The sequence below is a fragment of the Capra hircus genome, chromosome 19, assembly GCF_001704415.2.
Source record: "Capra hircus breed San Clemente chromosome 19, ASM170441v1, whole genome shotgun sequence".
Taxonomy (NCBI): Eukaryota; Metazoa; Chordata; class Mammalia; order Artiodactyla; family Bovidae; genus Capra; species Capra hircus.
This window is the reverse complement of record NC_030826.1, coordinates 38839442-38863035: the sequence shown is the minus strand read 5'-3', so window position 1 is coordinate 38863035 and position 23594 is coordinate 38839442. Positions and strand designations below refer to the sequence as shown.

The window sequence follows — 23594 nt, the reverse complement described above, 5'->3', positions numbered from 1 at the left end:
TGACTGATGGATGCATTGTCCTGCTAACACGCTTGAAATTATTCCCAATTTCTGGGGGCTAATTCACAGAGTCCCCCTCCCCAAGTCCCCAAGGCCGTGGCTTATTGCAATCTAGTGTAAAGGCCAGAAAAACCTCCATGTGACAGGACAAGCATCTTTCCAGTCTTCATCCAGGAGATAATGCCCAGTTCCTCAACTCTGACATAAATAATTAGTTTTAAGCTTCAGTCATGTTCCTGCGCCCAGTTCTCTTCCTTTCCTTTAAGGTCATGAGAGTGTGTCAGATATTAGGCCTCACCTTCAGGCAGCCCACCGGCTAAGGAGATGGTGGTGGTGATATAAAAGGAGGCTGGGAGCTTTGGCGTCAGGCATGTCTGGATTTGAATTTCACCTTTGCTACTCTTAGATTAGGCAAGTGGTTATGCCTCTCTGATCCTCAACTCCTTTCTCTCTGAAATGGGGCTGAAAACAGCCACTTTTGCAGGGTTGTTGAGATGCTTAAATTAGAGAACATGAATAAAGCATATTAGGTAGCACGGGGAGGGGGGTGCTTCCCCTTTGGCTCAACAGGTAAAGAATCCACCTGCAATGCAGGAGCCACAGAAGACACAGGTTTGATCCTTGGGTCAGGAAGATGTCCTGGAGGAGAGCATGGCAACCCACTCCAGTATTCTTGCCTGGAGTATCCCATGGACAGAGGAACCTGGCAGGCCACAGTCCACGGAGTTGCAAAGAGTTGGACAAGACTGAATTGACTTAGCATGCACGCATATTAGGTGGGCACAATATGGAGGAGAGACCTTGTCTCATGGTGGGGGGGGTAACCTGAGGGGGAAGAGAGGGGCAGCATCCTGTGTGGTTGAGTTGGGGGCCTGGATGGAGAAGGAGGAGCAGCAGCATCAGTCCCTAGCCTCTGGGCTCTGAGAGGCTTGGGAGGTGGTGTCCATGTAGCTGAAGGGAAGCCATCCCTCCCCTTGCCGACCCTGCCTCTACACAGGGCCTGCTGCCTCCCATGCCCATCCTGGGCAGGCAGCCAACCCGAGAGCTGGATGAGTGCCTGCAGCATGCTCAAAGGCAAAAAGATGGGCACCGTCCAGTTGGCAGAGGGAGAGGCAGCTGGCCCAGGAGGGGAGAAGTCAGGGAGCCGACTGCTGGGGTCGTGTGCCCCGACGGTGTGTCCAGGACGCGCTTGGCTGCCCTCCTGAGCTGTCTGTCTGGAGCCCCTCCTCTTCCTACCCTGGCCAGGCCACCTAAGTTACTGTAGCTGGAGAGAAATTTCTAAGGGGCATCAGAGTTGCCCTGAGCCAGGCAGTGTGCTTGGCTCAGGGCAGGCCTGGGGGCGGGAAGGAAAGTGGAAGAGAGAGTCTGGATTAAGGCTGCAACTGGGTAGACCAGGAAGTGGGGAAACCGGTTTGTCATTCGGGCCACTTGGGGTGGGGTCTCCTCCTCTGTCTCTCAGCCGGCCTGCCTGCCACTCTGCCTGGTGGCCTGCAGCGAAGAGAGGCACTGTGTCCCTTCCTTGCTCATCTAAGCTGGCTTTGGGAATGCCAGGAGGAAGCAAAAGGGACAGGGGTCTTGGCCCACTTTCCCCTCCCCAAGAGAAGTTTGGAAGAGAGGGGACAGGACAGAGAATCAGAGAGAGAGAGGTAGCAAGCAACCAGGACGGGAGGAGGGGACAGAGTCACCTGGAGAAGTCTGTGGAGCCAACAGGTAGGCTATGGTGGGACAGGGAGGGGGTGGGAGTACGGCAGGGGTGGGTAGAGCTGGCGCTTTGCAGGTTTCCTGGAGGTGACTACGACGTCGCCAAGGGAGGTGTGAGAGGGGCAGGAGCTGGAGCGCCCTCTTTTGGGGTCCTACTTGGCAGATGGGCAGAGACTCCCCTCACTCACAGCGCCGGCCCCTGCAGTTTCAGCAGACGCCTGTAGGAGGGGCCGCAACCCGAGCTGGGGGGAGGGGGGAGGAGACAGCCCAGCAGGGGGCGCCGGGGGACTGGGTCCCCTTGGCCGAGCCAGGTCTAAGGAGGGGACAAGGGGAGCGTCCCGGCAGAGGAAGATCCAGACTCTCTCTGCATAGGGAGCTGTGGCTTTCGGAGGTCACCTTGGCTGAAGAGTAACCCCTGGTCCCTCCCTGCCCCGTACCTCCCCCAATGTTTCTTCATCCCACGGCGCGCCAGGGCTTGGAGAACAAGTTCCCACACCCTCGAGATGCACCCCCCTCCTTCGAGGCCGGCTCCCGGCTTTAGGCAATTGTCTCTATCATGGCTTGAGGACTGCTCAGGGTATGAGAAGCAGGTGCAGCGGGGGGGAGGCCTGAGCGCGCCCCGCATCCGCGGCCAGGCCGCGAGCCGCGGGATCCAGCCGCACAACTGGAAGGCTGGAGGCGCCGGCCCCCTCCCCTCCCAGCTCCCTGCCACCCCAGAGGCCCTTTGTACGTTCCAGCCACACGCGCGTGCTCGCGCCGCGCGCGCTCCCGCCCGCAGTGACACACCCGCACCGGCCCCCGCGCGCGCGCACACACACACACACATACACACTCGCTCTCGCACACTCGGTGACACGCCCGCGCGCGCGCGCGTACCCACACGCCCGGCCGCCGGCGCCCTCCCAGCTGGTCCACCCCGGCGGGGCCCGCGCCCCCGGCCCGCCCGCCTGGCACCGCGCCCCGGGGCTGGGGCCCAGCGAGGAGCCCGCGAGGCGGCGAGAGGGCAAGCGCCAGGCAGGCCGGCCCGGGGCCCCCGCCCCCCGCGCCCCCGCCCGATGGGGAACGCTCCGTCCCAAGGCATGTCCCTGTCTCTCTCCTTCCTAATGTGCCTCCATGCTTAAGTGGAAGGTATTTCTGTTTTCTTTGTGTGTTTTCCCCTCGGCCGGGGGCGGGGGCGGCGACCGGGCCGGGGAGGCGGCGGCCGGCGGGGCAAGGGGTGCTCGGGTCGCAGGTGTGTTGGGGGGCAGGGGACCGCGGCGTGCCGGGCTCCGGAGAAGGACCGGGCGAGAAGAGTGCTGGGTCCAGAGAAGGGGTCCGGCATTGGCGAGGCTGGAGACCGGGTGGGGAGGGCCTCGTGAGGCCCGGGGAAGGGAGCCCCGGAGAGGTGGGGGGTTCAATTTTAAAGAGGTTTGCGCGGGGCAGGGAAGGAAGGAGAGAAGAGAAAGGGGGATGGATGGTGAAGGGAGTGGGGGAGGGAGTGGTCCATCCGAGGTGGATGAAGAGGAGGATGCCGAGAGGCGAAGGGGATGGAGAGGTGGTGGGAGCATCAAGGGCCTCTCTTTCCCCCCAGGTCCCAGAATGGGGTGCACGCCCTTGGATGGTGGTGGTAGGCGCTTTGCGCCAGCCCCCCAGGGAAGGAAGGGGATGAATGTATTCTGGGATTGGCTGTGTTGCCAGGATACCAGCCTGTGTTCCCGCCCCCTTCCCCTTTCCTTCCCCTCAACACCTTCCCACCCTCCCGTCACCTCGAGGCCCTAACCCTGGAGACCTGGGAGCCTGGGTAGCAAGGTAGCAGTTGCAGAAACTGGGGACCCGCTCCCATCTCGACTGGCGGGCAGGGAGGGGCCCCGAGAGGGAAGGACTGGGGGAGGGGCCATGTGATCTTAAGTCGGGGTGAAGAGGCCAGAGGGCGGGAGAGGGCGCCCCCAGCTGGAGAGAGCGTCTAGGGTGAATGAGGAGGTAGGGACTGAGGGAAGCTGAGCGGCAGAGGGCGGGGCTGGGGAGGGGCCGCGCTAAGCTCCCCCCTCCCCTCCCACGCACCCCCTTGCTACGTCAGAAGCTCCTGGGCCAGCTCCGAGTCCTGTCGGTGGGGGCAGCAGGATGCTGGTGGAAGCAGAGGGGGCCGGCCGGGTGCCTCCGCAGCTCGGCTGGCAGGGCCCGGCGGGGCGTGTGCGGCTGCTGGTGCAAGCCCCCCCGCCCCACCCCTCCCCATGCAGCCCTGGCAGTGCCTCCGGCGCTTTGCCCTGGCCTGGTGGGAGAGGACAGCGGAGGGCAGAGCCCGATCTCCCAGGGAGGAGGCCGGACCGAGGGACCCCGGGGGCCGAGGGGAGCCAGGTGAGCAAGAACAGGGAATGTGCGAGGACATCCCGGACTGGCAGTCCCTCTTGTCCAATACTAGGGAACCAGCAGGTCTTGTAGCCCCCAACTTGAAGGGAAGTGGGTTCCTGGCTGGAGGCTTACAGAAGATGTTCGAACTCCTGTTGTTTCGGGAAGGGAAAAACAGATGAGGGCTGGGAGAGGGGATAGGTAATCAGACTTCCAGGCTTGTGAGTCTGAATATTCATTGGTGCTGAGTTTGAGCACTTTGGGGCGGGGATAGGATGCCTTCTTTCCAACTCTGAATATCTTGGTCTGGGTGACCTTGAGCCAACTGCTTTGCTGTCTAACTCTGTGCCTCAGTTTCTCATATTCCCTTCCCTATCCCTCTTGCTGTCTTAAAGAACTGATGAGGCATTTGATGGAGACTGTCACTGTGAAAATGTGGGGCTCCGTCGTCACTGGTGGCAGCTGTGGTGGTGGTGGTTTCTGGCATGGCTGTGCATGTGTACGAATGTGGGGGGCAGTTGTGGTTTATGTGTGAGGTCTTCTGCTGGCTGGGGCCACTGTGGGCAAGTGTCGGGTCCTGCATTCATACAGGAAGGAAGGCTCTGGGCAAGCTGGGAGTTGTTGAGGCAGAGACTTAACTGGTGGCCTAGTGTAGAAGCAAGGGATAAGGCATAAGGGGAGGGTGTTCCAAGAATAAGATTCCCCCTCCACCCAGACTGCCTGGCACCCAGGCACCGTTGGCAGCGAGTGCAAAGGCTTTGCCCTGGCTTCCTGCCACCGTGCCTTGGGGACAAGAGGGTCTTTGTCCAGTGCCGCCCCCCACCCCAGCCCTGCTCCTTCCGCCCTTACCACGATGGCCAGGTCTCTGTGATGACCCTCAGGGCTGGGATGGAGACGCAAGTGTGCTCTGGAGATCTGGAAGAAGCAGCTGTGGTCTTCAGGCAGTGCTGAATGGAGACCGGGAGCCCTCCTAGGGGAAAGTCCCTGGGAATTGGGAGGCTTGTCCCCTGCTCCATTCTTTCTGCTTGTCTCCTTTTCTCCTTGCCTAATGAGGAGGGGATGGTGTCTGGGGTCTTCATGGCCTGATTCCTGCTGGGAATCCAGGGTTCCAGGTCTCTTAAATATATACAGGGTACAGAGTTGGGTGCTGTGATGCAAAGCCTCAGGTGATCTCTCTTTTTCTCTCTCTGGCCAGGGACCCACCCTGGAAAAAAGGTTTAATTAGAACCATTGATTCCTTCTTTGGCTGTGGGCATCGATCTCACCGGTGTGGTCAGAGCTGGGGCTAATGGTGGCACGGCTGCCCAGTTCGAACAGGGAGGGGGCTGGGCTCTTGGAGGTATCACATCTGTTATAGTCCCGTCTCTACTCCAGGTTAGGTCTTGGGGAAGGAAAGGAGACGGGGTTTTGACCTGAGGGAGCTGTGTTTGGAGTCCGAGAATCATCCCGAGTAGTGGGGCCAGGCTCTAGAAGGGAGGGGCTGCTCCGTTGGAAGGGAGACAGTAGGCCCTTGAGGGGGCAGGCAGAGAGTTCAGGGATGGATCTGGAGCTTGCCATGAAAGCTTTGCTTTCGAGGAATCCCAAGCACTTGTCTCCTCCAACCCCTGGCAAGGAGATCCGATTTCTTCCTTCGTCTGTGTCTTCGAGGTCCAGAGAGGGACAGAGACTGCCTCCGAGGCCCAGTGGGCCGGCATCTGGCCTCTGAGCCTGGCAGTCTGACCGAACAGCCCCTGACTAGGCACAGGGAGCTGAGGGTGAGGCTCCTGGCAACCTCCCACTGGCCTCTGGGTTTGGTGGGAGGTGGGGGACAGGTTGTGCCCCCCTAGGCCCTGGCTGCCTGTTGTGGGTGGGCTGGTGCAGGTGCAGGCTTCAATGAGCCACTCAGATGCTCTTTGAAGAATCCCTTGTTGGCTTCCTAGGGCCCATTGGAGCAAAGATAATAAAAATCTGGCCGTCAGCGGGTTTGAGGGCTGCATTTGCTTCCCCTTCTTTCATTCCCAGCTCTGAAAAGCGGAGATGAAGGCTTTGGATTTGGCTGGGAAGCTGCGCTTGCCTGCCCCGAGGGAGGGAGGGGAAGAGAGCGGAGGGAGGCAGAGAAGGGAGGACCGATTTCCTGGCAGCCGGGGGATTTGCTGGGGAGATGGGCAGAGGGGCAGGGACATGGTCCCGGACTCCCTCGGGCCTCGATGGGGTTCCCATGACCCTCAGCCGGGCTCCAGCCTTGCCCATCAGGTCTGGAGACTGGGGGCCCCCTCAGCTCCACCGTTCCTACATTCAGGAACAGCTCTGCTTCTCAGACTCTCCGCTTTCTTCCCCCGTCCCCTCCGCCCCTCCATCTCTCCCGCTCTGCCCTTCCTGCGCTCTCTCCTCTTTGTCTCCCTCACTCGACTCCCGAGTCTCCCCTTTTCTCCCCGTCTGCCCCCTCCGATCTGTCTGTCTTCTTTCCATAGCATCTGTCCTGCTTTCTAGGACCGACTGGAAGGCTGAGAAGCCAAGTTGGTGGGGAGGGGTGGGGAAGGGGAGCTGCAGCCACAGAAGGGATGGGCTTGAATGGACTATTATGGTCTGTCAGGTGTCATAGTTACCAGAGGCCAGGCGGAAGGGGGCTGCAGAGCACTTAGAGATGTGTGTGTGGTGAGGGCGCTGTCCCCCTCCCCGCACACAGCGGGCACCTTGCCCTGACATTGGGCTTTAGACACTCAACTTCTCCTGCCACCTACTGCTGTCTGGCTGACGGGAAACCAGCGCCTCGGCCTCTGGCCCTGTCACCCCTCTGGTCACCCACTGCCCCAGGCATCATTGCCGCCCTGGCCCACGGTTTCCCCACACCCACTACCCAGGCTCAGATGGGGAAGGGAGGTGGCCAAGGGAACCCTGTACAGACCCTGAGACCCCTGCACCATCCTGTAAGCCCCCCATATGGAAAACAAGACCGTCATGGGAAGAGCACCAGGCTGAGTAAAGAGACCTTCTTAGGATCCTTCGTTCGTTTGGGTTAGGGTTAGCGCCCAAATGTCCGCGTGACCTTGAGCAAGTCCCTTCCTGGCAAGGGCCTCTCCTCACCTGTGAAAAAAGGGGGCGGGCTGGCTCCTCTCCAAGGTCTCTTCTGTCATTCCACCGATGTTGTGTCTCTCTTCTGGGTGATTTGCATATGCTTTGCATACATTAATGGTGCCTGCTTGAAAGGGGAGGGTGCCGCCCACAGGGACCAGAGCCCAACCCACCACTCAGACTCCCCTTGCCCATTGGCCCAGGCTATCACTGCGGGAATCTCCCAGAGGGATGGAAGCTGGGGGGGGGGGGGGGTCTGAGAATTCCCTAGGGAGGTGGCTCCTGTGTTCCAGCCCTGCTAGAGGCAGAATAAGGGGGTAGCCCTAGTGGAGGGGACCCCTGCCCTTGTCAGTCCTGCTCCGAGAAGTCCAACAGGAAAGCCAAGTGGTGTGAATTCACTGCAGTTGCTTGTGGCTACCACTAGTTGTGTGAAACCCCAGTGAGATGGGCAGAGGGGCTTGGAGGTCTCCGTCCTCTGTCTCAGGGCCTAAGTACCCTCTACATGCCAGGAGCTTAGCTAGGTGTAACAGTACCTCTTTCTGGCTTCAGCTGCCTCCCGCAGCCCAGGACAGGTCCTGCCATCTTATGCCCCTACTCACTTCTGCTCAGGCACCTGGGCTCTAGGTATATGTGGGTAGGAACTTGGACCTGAGAGATGGTCACCGAGACCAGGATCATTGCATGTCGGGCGCTGCCCAGTCAGCACACTGCCTGACCTCACGGTCCTCCTCCCCTGCCACGTGCTCAGTGCTGTGTTTGGTACAGGCCAGTGTCCTGCTTCTCAACCCTCAACCTGCCTCAGTTTCTTTCACCCATCCCCTCATAATGCCCATCACATGGGGCAATACTGGGGTAAAGGTTGGCAGCCTGGGCAAGATAAGGTGGGCCACTGAGTAAGATGGGATTTCTGAAGACAGGAGCAAAAATCACCTCTCCACCGCCATGGAGGACAGACCAGAGGAAATGCAGCAAGAGGGATCCAGGTTAGATTTAGTCTCAGGGAGGAACTGGCCCAGCAGGCAAGTTTCTGACTACAGAATTGTTGTGACGCTTAAGTGAAACAACGGATGAAAATGTCCAGCACAGTGCCTGTCACGTAAGAAACAACGAATGGTATGGGGAGGGGATGGCCGTCTCTGAACGCAGTGGAGACCCTCCCCTAACGCGAGATGCAGGAGTTTGCAGGGAATGAGAAGCTGGAAGGACAATTCCAAGAAGAGCTGTTTCTCCCACATTCAAGCTGCCACCGCAGCCCTCCTGCCCCTCGCACAGCGCACTGGGCTCAGGGCCCAGCCACCCTGGGACACTCTGCCCTCATCCTCTCTGCTGTAGGTGGGCAGACAGAGGGTTTGGAGGCTGGGAATCCTGTTCTTCCCCTCCCCCTGTCTTTGCTCAGGACAGCTTGAGAAGAAACAGGCCCACGCTGCAGCAGGAGGAATCGAGGTTAGATGGGAAGGAAATCTCCCGGTGCATGAAGGGTGGCTGCTCTGAGGTGCTGTGTGTGCATCTTTCCCTCGATGATAGGAATATATGAACGCAAGTAGGCTAGTGTTGTACCTAGGTGCAGGGGACTGGTTAATATGACCTTTGAGATGACCTTTGGGCTATTGACAGGAGCTTGGTAGGTCCAGTTCAATCTCGTGTGGCCGTGGCGGCTGGCAGAGTTCAGGGGGCCATGATGGAGGGGGGTTCAGAGCTGCTGGGGAGGAGAAGGGACAGGGAAATCCGGCTTTGACCCCCCAGGGCAGAGAGGTCAAGTGCACGGTGAAGACCACGCATTGCATGGTGCCAGGTTGCCTGCCTCCCTACTGCTGTGTGACATCGGGCAAGTTAGTTGCCTCCTCTGGTCTTCAGTGTCCCTGGTGTGAGAAAGAGGATAGAACTAGAAAATCCAAGGTCCCTTCAAGCTGTCACAGGTTCTACCCATCTCCTCTCTCCTGAGATAATACAGGCCTTGCCATACAGAGAGTGGGAATAATACTTCCCAGCTCCAGAAAAACCAGGAAAAATGGAGATTTGGCCCAAGAGAATACTGGTGCTTTTGTGTGCCTGCACATGTCTTACAAACAGTCCTTCCTGCTCCAAAGGCATACCTTGTCTAAATCTGTCCATTGGGCCCAGAGGATGGGTAAGGGAGAGGCTATAGGATTCCACTACGTCCATTTTCCTCCCACCCTAGAAAGGCTTTGCTGCACTCCATTCCAACCAGGGACTATAATCCAGTCCATATTTTCATCTGCGGAGGCACTTCCAGCTGGTGGCTCATCTCCCCCACAACCTTTTCCTGGTTCCTGGTAGCCTCAGCCACCTGGCCCAGTTGCTTGCATATCCCGGAGTGGAGTGGCGTTAAGACTGGGAAGGAGCTGGGTTTTTCACGTGCCTGCCTGCCACACCTTGGCAAACATCATTATCCCAGCACCCTGGCCTCTTTTCCACCCTAGCCACAGAGTGTGCTGGAGACCTCAGACCCAGGGGCCCACACCAGGGGCGGGGGGCCCAGAGCCAGAGACCCCCATGTTGCGGCCCTAGCTGGAGATGTTTGTGCAAAGCCTAGGAGGCAGAGAAGGTCCGTCCTGCCTTCTTCCACCCCAGGGCAACTGATAATTGCAGGCACAGCAGGCATCTGTGGCTTCACCCCAGGCCCAGCATCTGCCTCACTGGGGAAGAATTAACGATCCCAGTTCACTGGGAAGGCATGCCACGGCTCACTGAAGCCCTTGCAGATACATCCGGGCCTCTCTGCCTCCTCTCCTGGGCTGTCCCCATGCCAGTCCAGCCCCTCCCCATGGTCAGGCTGGCCTGAATGAGTCCCCATTCTTGCCTCAGCCTCCTTCTAAGTTGAAAACTGGAACTCTGAGGAAAAGCCAGGGCTACTAGGACTGACAGTGTCTCTCGCTTTGCTGCCCCTGACTTTACAGACACTCCCTAGTCTGGGTGCTCAGGAGGATTTCTGGATGTTAAAATGAGAAGAGACCTTTGAGGGGCTTCCTGGAGCTTCTTCCATCATGGCGACTGGAAAGTAGGAAAGGGCTCCTGGAAAGTAGGAAAGGGCTCCTGGAAAGCCAGAAGTCATTTAATGATGAAGCTTGGGAGATCCTGAACCCGCTTCTGAACCCAACAGCTCATCCCCTTCCCCTGATCCCTGGTCCATCTGCAGCCGAAGGTTAGAGTTATCTGCCTCCCATTCCTAGGATGAGGCAGAAAGGCACGGAAGCAAAGCCTTCTCTTCCCCTACCGTCCATGAAAGATAGTTTATATTGGAGCATGGGATGGAAGGAAGTTAGACTAGGCAGAACTTCCCAGATGGTACTGAATGGGAGACAGACAAATCCTGGGGGAGGATGGATGGGAAGCAGTTCAGATCTACAGTCAAGAGCTCAGGCTCTGGATTCGGACAGATCTGGGCTGGCATTCCAGCCCTGACACTCACTGTGTGTCTTGGGGCAAGTCACCTCACCTCTCTGAAGTTCAGTTTCCTCGTCTGTAAATTGGGGCTGATCACGGTGGTTTCCTCACAGGGTGGACCAGGATTAAATGAGGTAATTTAGGCAGAGTTCCTGGCACATTGTGAACTTTCAGTAAATAGTAAACTTTGTTCTCATCCTCCTCCTTACTGTCCAATTGAGAGTGAAAAATAGGTGGCTGTTCCCCCAGGAAGAAGGGGCATATATGAGAAAGTCTCTTTAGTCTTCCTTAAAACCCAGATTCTCACCTCAGCCTGTTTGGGGCTGGGCCCCTGGAGCTGCCACTTAAGGCTAGCGGTAAGGAAGGAGCTAGGGCTCTTGAGCCTTCGTGCCCCAGCTGGTGCCCCTCTGTGCCCCACCCCTAACCCCACTGCCTGTCCAGGAAACCCTCTGGGGTTAGATATGTTAGTGAACATTTTTGATTTCTTCACCCAGCCAAGGTCCCAACATCTGGGTACAACAGTTGCTTCTCCCCAGGGTGCCTGCATCTTGGGTAATCAGTAGGAAAATTGGAACCATGAGATTGGCAGGGGGCTCTGAGGATGCTTGCAGCCAGACGTGATGTGGGCGTGGATGGGTCTGAACCAGCCCACTGAGAGCTGGGCCCAAGAGGAAGCCCAGGCCACAGTGTCTCCAGGCAGGCAGGTCGTAGTGCTGCGCACCGCCAGATGCAAGGCAGAAGATGGGCAGCGTGGCCCGGGGGGGGAGGCAGTGCAGTTAGAAGGACTTCCAGCGAGTGAGAGGGAGGCAGCGGGATGCACAGCTGAGAGGGACCCTGCTCTGGCAGGCTAGGATTGGGCGAGCGTGGAAGCAGGAGCTGGGCACAGGGCTTTGGGCGGTATGGGCAGGGGTGCCATTTTCCGGCACAGTCCCCATCACAGCGAGCGTGCGCGCGCTTGTCGGGTGTGAAGAACCTCTGCTTCCTCTGTTACAGACAGAGGAAGGGGCCTTCCTCAAGGTTAGTTGGTGAGTGGAGCCAATGGGGGTCTCTTGGGCTGGGAGGGGGTTTCAGCAGAGCAATGAAGGGAGGCCCTCAAACTCTGAACCCACCAACCTTCCTGAATGGGGTGGCCTTGGCTGGGGGAGGCAGATGGGCCCTCCAAGGTGCTCTCATCTGGGGTCTTGTGTGGGCCCCCAGTAAAGAGGCTGTGCCCGTTTCTGGGAGGAGAACCAGGCCTGGTTTGTTGGCTGTCTGTCCTGGGGACCCCACTCTGAGGAACCCCATGTTTTTTGTGTTGTCCTGCTGTCTGTCTCCTGTCTGTCTCCCACCAATGTTTCTGTCCCTTCAGCCCCAGCTCTTGACCCAGCACCCCATCTCTGTCCTGCCTGCCCCCCAGCCCTCAGGGACCCCCAAAGGGGCAGCTCTGAAGGCTCTGCCTTGCTCTGTCCCTGTCCCCTCCTGCCCCACGGCCGAGGCCCCTGTCCGGCCGGCCCATCCCGATGTGGGAGCCCCGCCCCGCCCCCGCCCCCCACCCCATCCTTTCTCCAGCTCCTGTCCTCCGGCTCTGGGCCTTCGTTCACACTTTCCTCCTTTCCTGTCCCTCGCCCAGGGCTCCAGCGTGCAGCGGGAGGGAAGGCTCCAGGACTCTGCTCCCTCTGTTTAAAGTCTCCAGGTTGGTAAGCCAGGAGGGGGCCTCTCCCTACCATCCTGCCTCCCACTGCTCCCCAGCGAAATGGGGGAGGGGGCTATCCCTGGTGGGCCCAGGCCTTTGCTTGGGGAGAGGGCAGCAGAGACTTGACTCTGGGGAGGGCACCTTGCCTGGCAGAGAATGTATCTATGTGTGCACGTGTGTGCATGTGAGTTAGTATGTGCGAGCAAACACGTGTGCACGTATATGTGTGTGCTCGCTGCAAAGCTCCGTGCAGTGGGGGCTGGGCAGGGGGAGGAGGAGGGAACCCTCTGTCGAGGGAACTGGAGCCCTGGGGAGAGGGGTCAGGAGCAAGGGGCCTTTCTTATGGGGGACAACCCGTGTTCCAGCATCAGCCAGCAGAGGGGGATGGGAGAAGATGGGACCATGTCGACCTCAGTACAGCTTTGTTGCGTTTATAGGTACTTGTAAATCTGTGATCTCATTTCATTTATTTAATCGTTTATTCGTTTATCCATCCATTTCTTCATTCAATATGGACCTATCGAACACCTTCTCTGTGCCAGGCACTGGGCTAGGCTCAGAGGCCAACAGTGACGAAGACAGTGAAAGTTCTTCTGTTGCTCAAGTGGTGTGGGGATAGAGGTTAAGGGGTTGGCAGAGTTCACCGGCTTTGGGGCCTGAGGCTGTGGCCTGGCCCCCTGACTCTGAAGGGCAGTGACCGTCTGTCCACTGATGCCCATCCGCCCCTGCTCCCCCTGCTGGCGGCTGCTCCTCACTGCATGTCTCCGTTGAGCATCCCAATGGCACTCCTCTCCTAGTGTGTTCCCGCCAAGCGGCAGTGACTGGACGTCCCAATCCATGCAACCTGGGGACTGTGAGCAGCACTGCTGGGCCAGAGCAGAGGCCACTTCAGAGGGCCTCTGGGAGCCCACCTCCCACTTCTGTGCCCAGGACCAGCAGCCTAGAGCACTGGACTTGAGAGTCAGCTGATCTGGGTTCAAATGCTCACTTAAGCCATGTTTGAGCTGCTGGCCTTGGACAAGCCACTTTCCCTCTCTGAGCCTCAATGTCTTTGCCTATAAAATGGCAGGCTTGTTGAGAAGAGTATAGGAAAAGCAGCAGCCGGACCAGAGCCTGGCCCATAGCAGGGGCTGCCCCATTGTGGTTCCCTTTCTGCACCTCCCCCAGCCCCTCCCTAGGGTGGGGCAGCTCCAGCCAGGTAGTGTCTGAGTGCTGCGCCAGTCTCACCTTGAAGAGGGGTTGCAGAGTCCCTGTCTTGGCTGTTTGCAGGCTCCGTGTCCCCCAGCCCTTCTCCACTCTCTGAGGGATGCTTCGGCCCCAGGCGGGCAGATGGGGCAGGCAGCCCTCCTTGCCACTGTGGCTGCTGCCGCCTTGATGGCTTTTTAATAACTTTGCTCGGAGACAATCTGCAGAGTGCTCGTTTGTCTGCCTCTTAATTAAAATTACCGTTTTCCTAAAAGAGCAACGATGCTGCTCCCCTCCCTCCCCTATCAGTGGCTGCTGCCAGGAGAAGGCAGAAGTGACTTGAAATTGCTGCCTTTCCCCTCGGCCCCTGTCCTGGTCACACAAGCCACCCCCCTCCCCCGCCGCCCCACTTCTCCACACAAACAGATGGGCCAAGACTGAGGGTCAGGAACTAGGAAAAGAGGAAAGACTGAATGTCTTCCTCTTTCACTTACCCTCTTCCAGAATACTCCCAGAGACAGCGAGCTCAGTCCCTCCCAAGACTTACTTTCTACATCTGTAAAGACCCAGGGCAACCCCTATCTGGCTTTACCACCCAGAGTGGAATAACATGTGGGGAGGGGGTTGAAAATGTGCTGTGAAGGGTTATTAGATTGTTTGTGGTGGGGCAGGCATCATCCAGGTCCAGAGGCCTCCCTGGAAGTGGGCCCTGTGGGGTCCGCTCCTCTCTGCCGACTCTGGTTAGACTCTCAGCGAGAGCAAGGGAGTGCAGGGCTGGAGAGGTATGGGGGGTTCATTTAGTCATTACTGAGTTTGGGGGGGAAAGTATTCCTGGTGATAATAAAAATACAAATGACCAATATTTACTGAATTTTGCTCAAAACTGCATGAGCCATATGCTGGATCAAGCCCTGTACCTCTGTCCCTTCATTTCATCCTCATAGCTGTCATGTGAGCTCCATGCTGTAGTCTCTGTTTTACAAAGGCGGTGACAGACGAGAGAGGTTAAGTAACATGCCCAGGGTCACCGTGGTAACTTCAGCCCCGCTCCCCCCTCCTGCCGTTGTGCCTTCCGCCTGAAGTCTAGCCTCTGTCCCTCATGCTGCATGTACAGGGCTCTGCCTTTGCCTCACTCTCTGTACCCCTGCGAGCACGGTTCCCTGTGATTCAAGCCACTGGGAATCCACTTCCCTCCCACTACTGCATTCCTGGGTCCACCCCTGGGGGAGTCTCGGGGGGGTTTCCTGACCCTGAAGTCAGGGGTCAGAAGTGGATTGGAGGTTAGAGAATTCTCATGTGCATACCTCCTTTTGATTCTAGCCAGAGTCCTTTTCCACTCTAGTGAGGGTGGGCTGCGTGGGGCTAGGGAAGAGACCCAGTGACGAGGCTGGGGCAGCAGATGCTGCTTGTGGGGCGAGGGGACGTGGTCGTATGTCATAGCTCCACCAGCAGGACCCACCTGGGAAACGGTCTGGAGGAGCAGAGGCGCTGCAGCCAGGCGGAAATCCAGCACCAGGAAAGACCCCTTGAGATGCCTCTGTCTCCATCAGCTCCGAGTGGGCTTCGCCTTTCCCTCTGGGACCCTCTGCTCCTGCGCCTCCTCTTCCAGGAAGGCCCTGCCTTTGTCACCTCCCACCTCTGCTCCTCCCTGAAGTGTCCCTCCCTGACCACCTCCAGGCTTGCTCCTCTGAGCACTGCAAGATGTTTGGTGCCTTAAATGTAATGAGCTTTCTGTTTCTGGAGGTATCCAAGTCCCGGCTGGGTGGCGTTCTGGAATAGGGAGGACTTGCAGTTTGGTGTCGCCCCTCTGAGTTCACACTCTCTCCTGGGGCAGCAAATCCAGTTCTTTCAGGGGCCGGAAATGAGTGAAGCAGTGGATAAGGACCATAGAGAAGCGTGCTTATGTTCCTTAAAGGCATTAAAAATCAAAGAAACAAAATAAAACACTACCAGCCAAACAAAATGCCTACACCCCAGTGTGGCCAGGACCCACGCCTAGACCCAGTGTGGTCTTTGCTAAACTGCGGTTCACTTACCTTGGCATCTTCATATTGCCCAGCACACGGTAGGTGTGTTTATTAATTTATTATTATGCATTGTTTATTAATGAATACATGATCATCTGTGTGCCAGCCACTGGGCTAGATACTCTATATATTTATTTCTTCCCCTCTGCTCAAGGTGGGCACTATTTTCCCCATTAGAGAAACTGATCTCCAGTGAAGTAAAACAAGTTGTTCAGTGTCACACTTATGGGAAGGGGCATTTTTTGATTTGAACCTCGGCGTGCTGTGTCCTTCCTCAACACACCTGTGTGTGACCCAGAGCACGTGCATTCCATACCTGGCCTGGCTAACAGGGAGCTCTGGAGTGGCCACTGGCCACCTGGTTGACATGCGCGGCACACCTGTGGGGAGGTAGGGTTGAAGGAAGTGAGGGCTTCGGAGGCGAGGAGGGAGCAGATGCCCCTCAGCCCAGTAAACCCTTCCTCCCTCAGCTTCCGGTCCCAGCCCAGCAGCCTGGGGATGGTGGCGTGGTGACAGGTGCCGAGCTGCAGAGATGACAGTGCTGCTGATTCCCCCATAATTACTGTCTGATGAGATGCCAGAATTAGCCACCGTGCGAGCGTGGCATGCAGATACGGGGCAGAGTGCTGGAAGAAGCGGGGGATGAGGGAGCCTCTCCTTCCAATCCAGGGCCCTCTGGCAGTAGGGCAGAGTCTGGTGAGGAGGAAGTAGGTTAACAAGGAGGAAGCACTGTGTGGTTAACATGCTTCAGATGTTATCGTGTGGGCTGTGGTTTTCCAGTCCTTAGAGTGGCTGGACACACCCCTGCAATGGCTGGCTGCTGGGCAGGGTATCAAGGGCCTCAGGCCACTAACCAGAGAATTATGGGCAGAGCAGGCTGCCCACTCAAACTCCTGGGCAAAGGCTTTGGTGTTTGGAGCTGGGATACGCCTGGCTGGGGCTGACAGGGCCCTAGTTGCTAGGAAGGGGCTAAGACCCCAAGCAGACTCCTGGAACCGCATTAGTGAGGCCAGGCATCAGAAGGCAGAGGGAGGTGCCTCGAAGGAGCCAGCAGGTTGAACTCAGGAATCATCCATCCCCGGCAGGAAGAGTCAAGCTGGCCCTGAGGCCCGAGGTCAGGGGAGGCCTGAAAGTTAGGAGCAGGGGACAAGGAAGGTCCGTCTTGGTCCCAGAGCAGGGCTGGGTCTGCCCTGGCATTGATTTCTCCTGGCACACAGGCTGGGGGCAGGAGGAGGGCTGGCGAGTGCAGACGCAGTGGGGTCACCTGGGCTGCTCAGACCTCGTCTGGACAATTGGAGCCATTCTGAAGGCCACCAGCTAACAGGAGAGGTGACAGCATGAGGCCGACCCAGCAGAGGGCAGTGCTGGTAGCCCAGGGCTGAAGCCAGGCCACAGACGGAGGGACTTGAGGTGTTGGGCTGGGGAGAGAAGATTGGGTTCGGGGGCCTTCATCCTGGCCCCAAGGGAGAAGTCATGACCCACCCCAGGTCCCTCTGAGGGCCGTGGGCACAGACTCTGGCTCACTTTAAGGAAGGAGGGATTCCACAAGGTATCTGGTGCCTTAGACACAATGAGCTCTCTGTTTCTGGAGGTATCCAAGCCCCGGCTGGATGGCATTGCTGAAATATGGAGGACTTGCAGTTTGGTGTTGGCACAGCCTGTGGTAGGGGCTCGGGGGGGGGGGGTGCTCTGCACCAAATTGAGGTATGGGGGAGGGTTGTGGAAAAGTGGGACCTCCTTCCCATCCTGGGCTTTGGGGGCCCTGGGGCTGCCCTGCTCCCTGCCCCTCATCCTCTCTCAGCCCTGCCCTGGGGAAGGGTCCCTGCTCTTCTGGTGTTTGGTCTCCCCAGAAAGGATGGTGCTGAGGGTCTCTGTTCTTCACTAGGGAGGGGGCTGTTCGAAGCTTCCTCCTTCTTAGGAAGCTAGATAGACTGAGGGGATATAAGGAGCTCTGGCCCAGGGGCTGATACGAAGACTCAGGGATGAATCAGCAGGGCATCGAGGAGGGAAGAGGGATCCCGGCTGAGAACCCCACAGTCGAGACCAGGGCTTCTCCACTTACCAGCTCTGACCGTGGGCAGTCACCCCTTCCTGAGTCTCTGCTTTCTCATCTGTAAAATGGGGGAGAACCTCACAAGGTGTATCTGAGAACTGAATGAAGAGTGGCTCTCAGAGCTCCTTGAGGACCGTCCTGAGTGTATGCCTGGTGGGAGGAAGGGAATCAGGAGTGCTGTCTTTCACGGTTGGTCCGTTTCCCCCAGAGCACCCAGCAAGCCTGGTGCTGAGTTCACATCTCGTCACTCCACACGGATGGGTGGATTTAACTGAGATGGGAGGCTGGAGTTTTCGAGTCTTTTGCAGATGGAAGGCGAGACTGTGCATTTCTCCCCTGCCTTCCACCTCATGCTCTCCCTTCCCAGATGCTGCTCTGGTGGGATGGTTCAGTCTAGACACCAGGGAGAACTGAAAGATGCCCCTGGAATCTGAGCAGGCTTCCAGGTCAGTGTGGACCCAGCAGTCAGGCAGGAAACCCTGAGTCTCCTCCTGCCTTCTCAGGCTTCGCCTCTTCCACCCTCCAGAGTCTCTCCCGGTACTAACCTCAGCATCCCTAGGGAGGGAACCTGATGGGACGCACATTTGCTGTTTGTTCTCAGTCAGCTTGCAGGGCAGTAGAGTAATTACCTTGTGAGGTGAGGGCTGAAACTCGCAGTCCTGTCCACCCTCCGGCAGCAGGTGGAAGTGGGTCCAAGGCCCGCCAGCTCCTTGCAGGAGGCTGAGAACCTGTACAGGGAGACAGGGCTGGGCGTACCAGGTCTGGAAGCGGCCTCTCGGTCCTTGGCATTGCCTGGCTGGGTAAACATTGGTGAGAGTGGAGTGGCTTTTATGTCAAGACGAAGTGTAAACACTTTCAGAGACCCTGAACTTGGCAAAGCAAGAGAGGGGCCACGGAAATCGCGTCTCTGAGAAGGTGTGGCTGGATTCAGGATGGCCAATGGCGTTCCCAGTGTCTCTCAGTCCAAACTGGAGATGCCTGAGACTAATACTCGAGGGAGCTCCCACGTGCAGTGCCTCTGTCAGGGGATGGTAAATGTACACAGTGTGTGTCCGGGCAGCGTGCCCTGTCTGTCTGCATGGCATCCAAGATGGCACAGTGGTGGGTCGGGGTGGTGGCTCTGGGGTGACCCAGTCCCAGCGGGGCCAGGTGTGCCCTTCTGTGTGTGGATGCCTGTGGTAGGTGCAGGGGAGCCCCTCGTGACTGGGCACGGGTCTGTGAGCCTGTGCTGGGCATGTCGACCTGCACTGCGGGGCTCAGGTGTTGACGAGCAGAAGCGTGGCCTGTGGTTGGAGACTGCAGACACCAGGACCCCATCGTCCTGGTGGCTGAGGGAGCTGTCTGGGTGCTGGGGTGTGGGGCTGGGAAAAGCTCCCCGAGAGAACTTGACCCCACAAAGGGCGGTGTCTCAGAGGAGGATGTGGAAGGATCCAGCTGAGCTGGGGCTCCTGTCCAACATTTGTGAGACCCTCGAGGAAGCCTGGGTGTTGACAACACTTCCCTCTGGGGAGCTGGGGTGCATGGTGGGGCTTCCACTCCCTCGCATCCAGCAGATTGGGGTCCCCCTTCCTGGGAACAGGATGCCTCCCTCTGGGCTTGCTTTCAGCCCGAGGCAGCTTCAGGGGTATGGTAAAGTTCCCCTCGCCCACACCCGCTGCCCAGGCCTTAGCACCCCGAGGCTCAAGATCCCCCCGCCCTCAGGGGATGGCAGGTGTTCTGGCAGCCTCCCCAGAGCAGCGGCAGAGCTGGAGCACAGGCGTCTGCTTTCCCGCCTCCCCCCACCTCCCTCCCTTCCTCCCTGCCTATGTTCCTCTCTGCTGCCTCTCCAAGGAGATGTGGGGCTGACAGGACACCTTCCCTGGGCGCGTGATGGTGGTGGAGATGCCAGGCAGGAGTTAGCTTGTTAGCGCGGGCTGTGTGGGCACACGCCAGGGCTGTTCCCAGCTTCTCCAGCGAGGGCTTGAGGGCTTCAGACTAGGGGTGACGTGCTCCCCTCTGCATCCCCGCCCCCGCCCTTCCTGGGGAAACCAATTAGCCAGACCTTCATCAGTCGCTGAAAATGCAACCCCCTACCATCCTGGTTGTGATGACTGTGGAGTGAAAGGAGATCAAGGGATTGGGCAGATCAGGAAGAGCCTGTCCCCCACCCACGCCCCTAGCCGGTGCCTTTGTGCAGTGTGCAACCTGCGCACCCGTCTGAGTGTTAATAGCTTTTTAAAAAAACAAAAACAAATGAAATGACTGAGGCTCCAAGAGGCTGCTAACATTCTCAAGGTTACACAGCGAGACAGTGGCAGAGCTGGGTTTGAACAGAGCTCTTTCTCCCCTCCTAGTTGAGTGATTTTTGGTCATGCCATAGCTTCACCTGCAGTGGGGGAGGGTTGCATATCTGAAATTCTGAGCAGGAGGCTGGCTTGTCAGCTCTTTCGCCAGGAGGGGGTCTTGTCTGAGGAGTATGATTCAGGTGCCACATGGGGACCCTGGTTTCTGTGCGGTGAGCAGCTGCTGGGCCGGGATGGGCACCTGAGGGGGTGGCTGGACTGTGCCTCGTGGCCCGTCTCTCTCTGGGGCCCAGGGTGCCATGGCGTTTGCCTCCTTGCTGCTGATCTCTCCTAAGGAGCTTGTTAGTCTTGCCCTCCTGGGGTCTGGGGCCTGGAGAAGGGATCCCCTGGCAATTGCTTTCTGGGAAGTGGCAGAGAGGGGTGGGACAGTCCTTGTCCCCAGGGGCCAGGACACTCAGGTTCCATTCCTGGCTCTGCTTCCAGCTCCTGTGTGACTCCGGTTCACTCTCCTCTCCGTGCCTCGGTTCCCTTGCCCGTGAGAGGCATTTGGCTGGAGCGAAAGCAGACGCAGGCCGGGCTTAGCTGAACAGTCTCGAGACATCACTCTGCTTTGCTAAGAGAGAAGAGCTGTCACCTCACCAGGGAGAGGGCTGTCCTATGGTTGTGGGGAGTCATGGAGAGAGGGCAGCAGGTCGAAGGGGGCAAGGACTCCACTGCCACGCAGAGCCAGGGCACTGGCAGAGATGGCACTGAGGTCAAGCTTGGCATCTTTTTCTGTCTCTGGGCCCCACCCCACTCCTGAGGTGGCCTGTGAGTCCCTTCACCCCACCTAATTCTGTCCTGCAAGACTACCCAGTCTGGGTGGGGGAGGGGGTACCTCTGCCTTCAAGGAGGCCCCAGTCTAAGGGGGAGACAAGGGCCTTTCCCTGAGGGAGCTTCTACTCCAAAGGGGTAAATGGGGGCCCTATCTAGTGCCCCCAAAGAGGAGGCCCAGGTCTTGCCCAGTCTAAGGGGAGACAAGGCTCTGTCCTAGGCGAGCCCCTAGTCTGATGGGGGAGACAGGGGCCCTGCTCTGGGGTGTCCCCAGTCTAAGGGGGGGACACAAATGCTCTCAGTCTGAGGGAGGAGGCATGGGCCCTGCCCTGTGATGTGCCCAGTTGGAGGGAAGAAGCCCTGCCCTGCGGCACTCCCGATCTGAGCAAGTGGACAGGGTCACAGGGCAGAGTGGGCCTGTGGAAGGGTGGGAGGGAAGAGTTGGCTCAGGAAGCCTCTGGCTGGGGCAGTGCCCGCCCCACCCCCAGGGAGCCTGACACCCTCCCTCTCTCAGATGCCCTCTCCCTGGGGAAAGCTCCAGAAGCTCTGCTGGGAGCAGCTGAGACCCAGGCAGGTGAGCTCTCCCTCCCCCAGGCCTGACAGGTCCTTTAATTAGATTCCGACTCGTTTACCAACTAAGTGGCCTTCGGTGGGTTTTAAATCTGTGCAAATTGGTTCGTGTTTTTCTGCCTGCATGAAGCTGTGACTGACAGTGCCCTACCCCCGCCCCTGCCTCCTGGCTCCCTCCCTGGCAGACTCTCGTCCCCATCCCACGCCCCCCTAGAGTCTAGATGCCCTCAGGGCTGGGGAGCCGGGGAGCAGGGTTCCCTGAGCAAGGAGTTAAAAGAGTCCAGAGGGGTCTTCCTCCTCAGCCCGGGGAAGGGAGTCCACACAGGTAACTCACTCAGCCTCCCCCGTCCTCGGTTTCCCTGCTGTACTGCCAGGAGAATCGACCCAACCCAGGCCCTTCTCTAGGGTGGCTCTGTAGATCAGTGCTGGGGGGTGGGGAGGGGACATCCGTGTCTCCAGCCAAGGGCCATCCTGCCTCTGATACCCTCTCGCCTTGCACCTGTCCCCCAGCACTGCCCTGCCTTGGAGAAATGGTCCATCATGGGGATGGTCTCCACCTGGCCTCTTCCCACGTCTGTGTCTTCCTTCCCAACACCTCAGGAACAAGGGAACTGCCTTCCCTGGGGGCCCAGCGATGACAGCTTGCTTGTGCTTCCAGGTCCCAGGGAGTCACCTTTGTTGTCTGACCATTGCCTGCATGCTTTCAAGCCCTCTCCCTTTCCTCCCAGGCCTCTCTGCCATAGGATCCCCTCCCCTTTCTTCTTTGTCATGCCTCCTGGCCCAGGCAGAGTCTCCTGAGGAGGCCTGACCTTCAGGGGAGTGGGGCTGGGTTGGTGGGGAATGGGGGAACACGGCGGGGGCAGGTGTGAGGGTTCATGCCAGGAGCTGGACGTGAAGCCCTGCCCTTAATCCTCTCCCCCTGATGCCTGTTCCTCCCTCCACCTGCCCCCACCTCCGAGGCTTTGGTTGGAGTGACGGGGAGACTCAACAGGGTGCTGGGCATTAGCAATTTGGGGGGATATTACACAGGAATGTTTACAGAAAGGCAATTGCCCGGAAAATGACTTTGGTTGCTGTGGTATGGGGCGGAAAAGATGGTTTTAGAAAACAGACACAGATGGGCTTCTGCTCCAAGGACCCACAGGCAGAGCTGACTGAGGGCTGTGGGCACACGGGGGGCCAGAGCCAGGGGTGCCTGGAGACTGAGGGGTCAGCTTCTTCACCAAGGGAGGGGTGGGAAGGGATGATCCCTTCGCCTCATCCAGGTTCTTGAAGCCTCTGCCAAGCTCGACCTTTGTCCTCTGGCCTCTGACCTCCCAGCACAGTGCGCTTCCTGACTGCGCAGCCAGCCACCCAGCAGGATGGAATTGTCAGGCGCAATCGATGGTGGCAGTCGCCTCAGGGCTCCTCAGGGTGACTTGGGCTCCTCTTGCTTTGGCTGAAGATGGTGGGACTTGTGCCGCACGCATTCAAGTGTATGTGTGGACGCGGACGGGGCACTCTGGGGTCTGAGCCAGGCCCTCCACCTTTCTGGCAGTCTCCATGCACCCCCTTCCCCACTGCTTGCCCTGACTGCCGACCTCACTGGGATTTAGCCCCAGGCCCTCTGGACTCCCTGAGCTGGTGCCCAGGCCCCAGTTGGGGTCACGCCTGTGAGACCTCAGGTCCCCACGGGGGGGGGCCTTGTCCAGCCCTCCCAATCTCTGGGGAGAAGGACCCAGAGACCTAAACTCTGGTCCTCCCAGCAGGGGCCCCAGTGAGACCCTTCTCTTTTTTGTAGCTCCTGGCTTTGTTCTTCCATTTCCTCCCCTTCCTCTTTCTTCTTCCCTCGCCCTCCCCCCTCCCCTTCTCCACACTCTCCTCCTCGGAAGATGATGTCATGTGTAACTGTTGCCCAGTGGCAGCCAGAGGACAGAGGGTGGTGACATCTGGGGTAAAGATGCAAGGTGGGGAGGGGCTGGATGGCTTATGAGACAGTGTCACTGAAACCTTGGGATCCTAATTCTCATCATGAGTTACAGTGATCTCATGTGAAAGAATGCAGTGAGGATAAAAATAAATTGGGCTCATAAATAAACGTGGAATTTGGAATTGGTGGAGCAAATAACAATGTCGCTCTCTTCCCAAGCACCTGCGCCTTTATCCGCAGCTGGCCACTTGGGGGCGCCCACTGCTCCCTGGTCATCCCAGCCTCCAGACAGGTTCACTTCCCCATTGCCCAGGCAGGGAAGGCAGAGCTAAGGGAGGCGACAGCACCCCCTTCTCCACCTTCCCTTTCCCCTCATTCTGAGCTGGATTCCGCTAGTCCTGGGCATCTCTCCTGTAGCTTGAACCTCTGACTCAAAAATTATAGCTGGCCTTGCACACGGAGGATTCTTGGAGAGATAGCAAGACCTCCAACTTATCTCTCCGACTCCTCCCACCCCCACGCTTCAGGGGCTGTCGGTCCCAAGGCCCCTTCCAGCTGTGCTCCAGCTCTGCTTCTCCATCCAGGGTCTCCCACTTTTCCC

At 58.4% G+C, this 23594-nt stretch overlaps 1 protein-coding gene across 2 annotated transcripts in view; it reads left to right on the top strand.

The window, feature by feature from the left end:
* SRCIN1 (SRC kinase signaling inhibitor 1) overlaps window positions 1543-23594 on the top strand; it is a 73166-nt gene continuing 51114 nt past the window's right edge. The window contains exon 1 of one of the 2 annotated variants that reach the window (XM_018064973.1): window positions 1543-1710. In XM_018064973.1, coding sequence (XP_017920462.1) covers window positions 1545-1710 — 166 coding nt within the window. In that variant the 5' untranslated portion in view covers window positions 1543-1544. Of the gene's footprint in view, window positions 1711-3801; window positions 4036-23594 lie in introns of those variants that run through there. The other variant, XM_018064972.1, reaches the window with a different exon arrangement.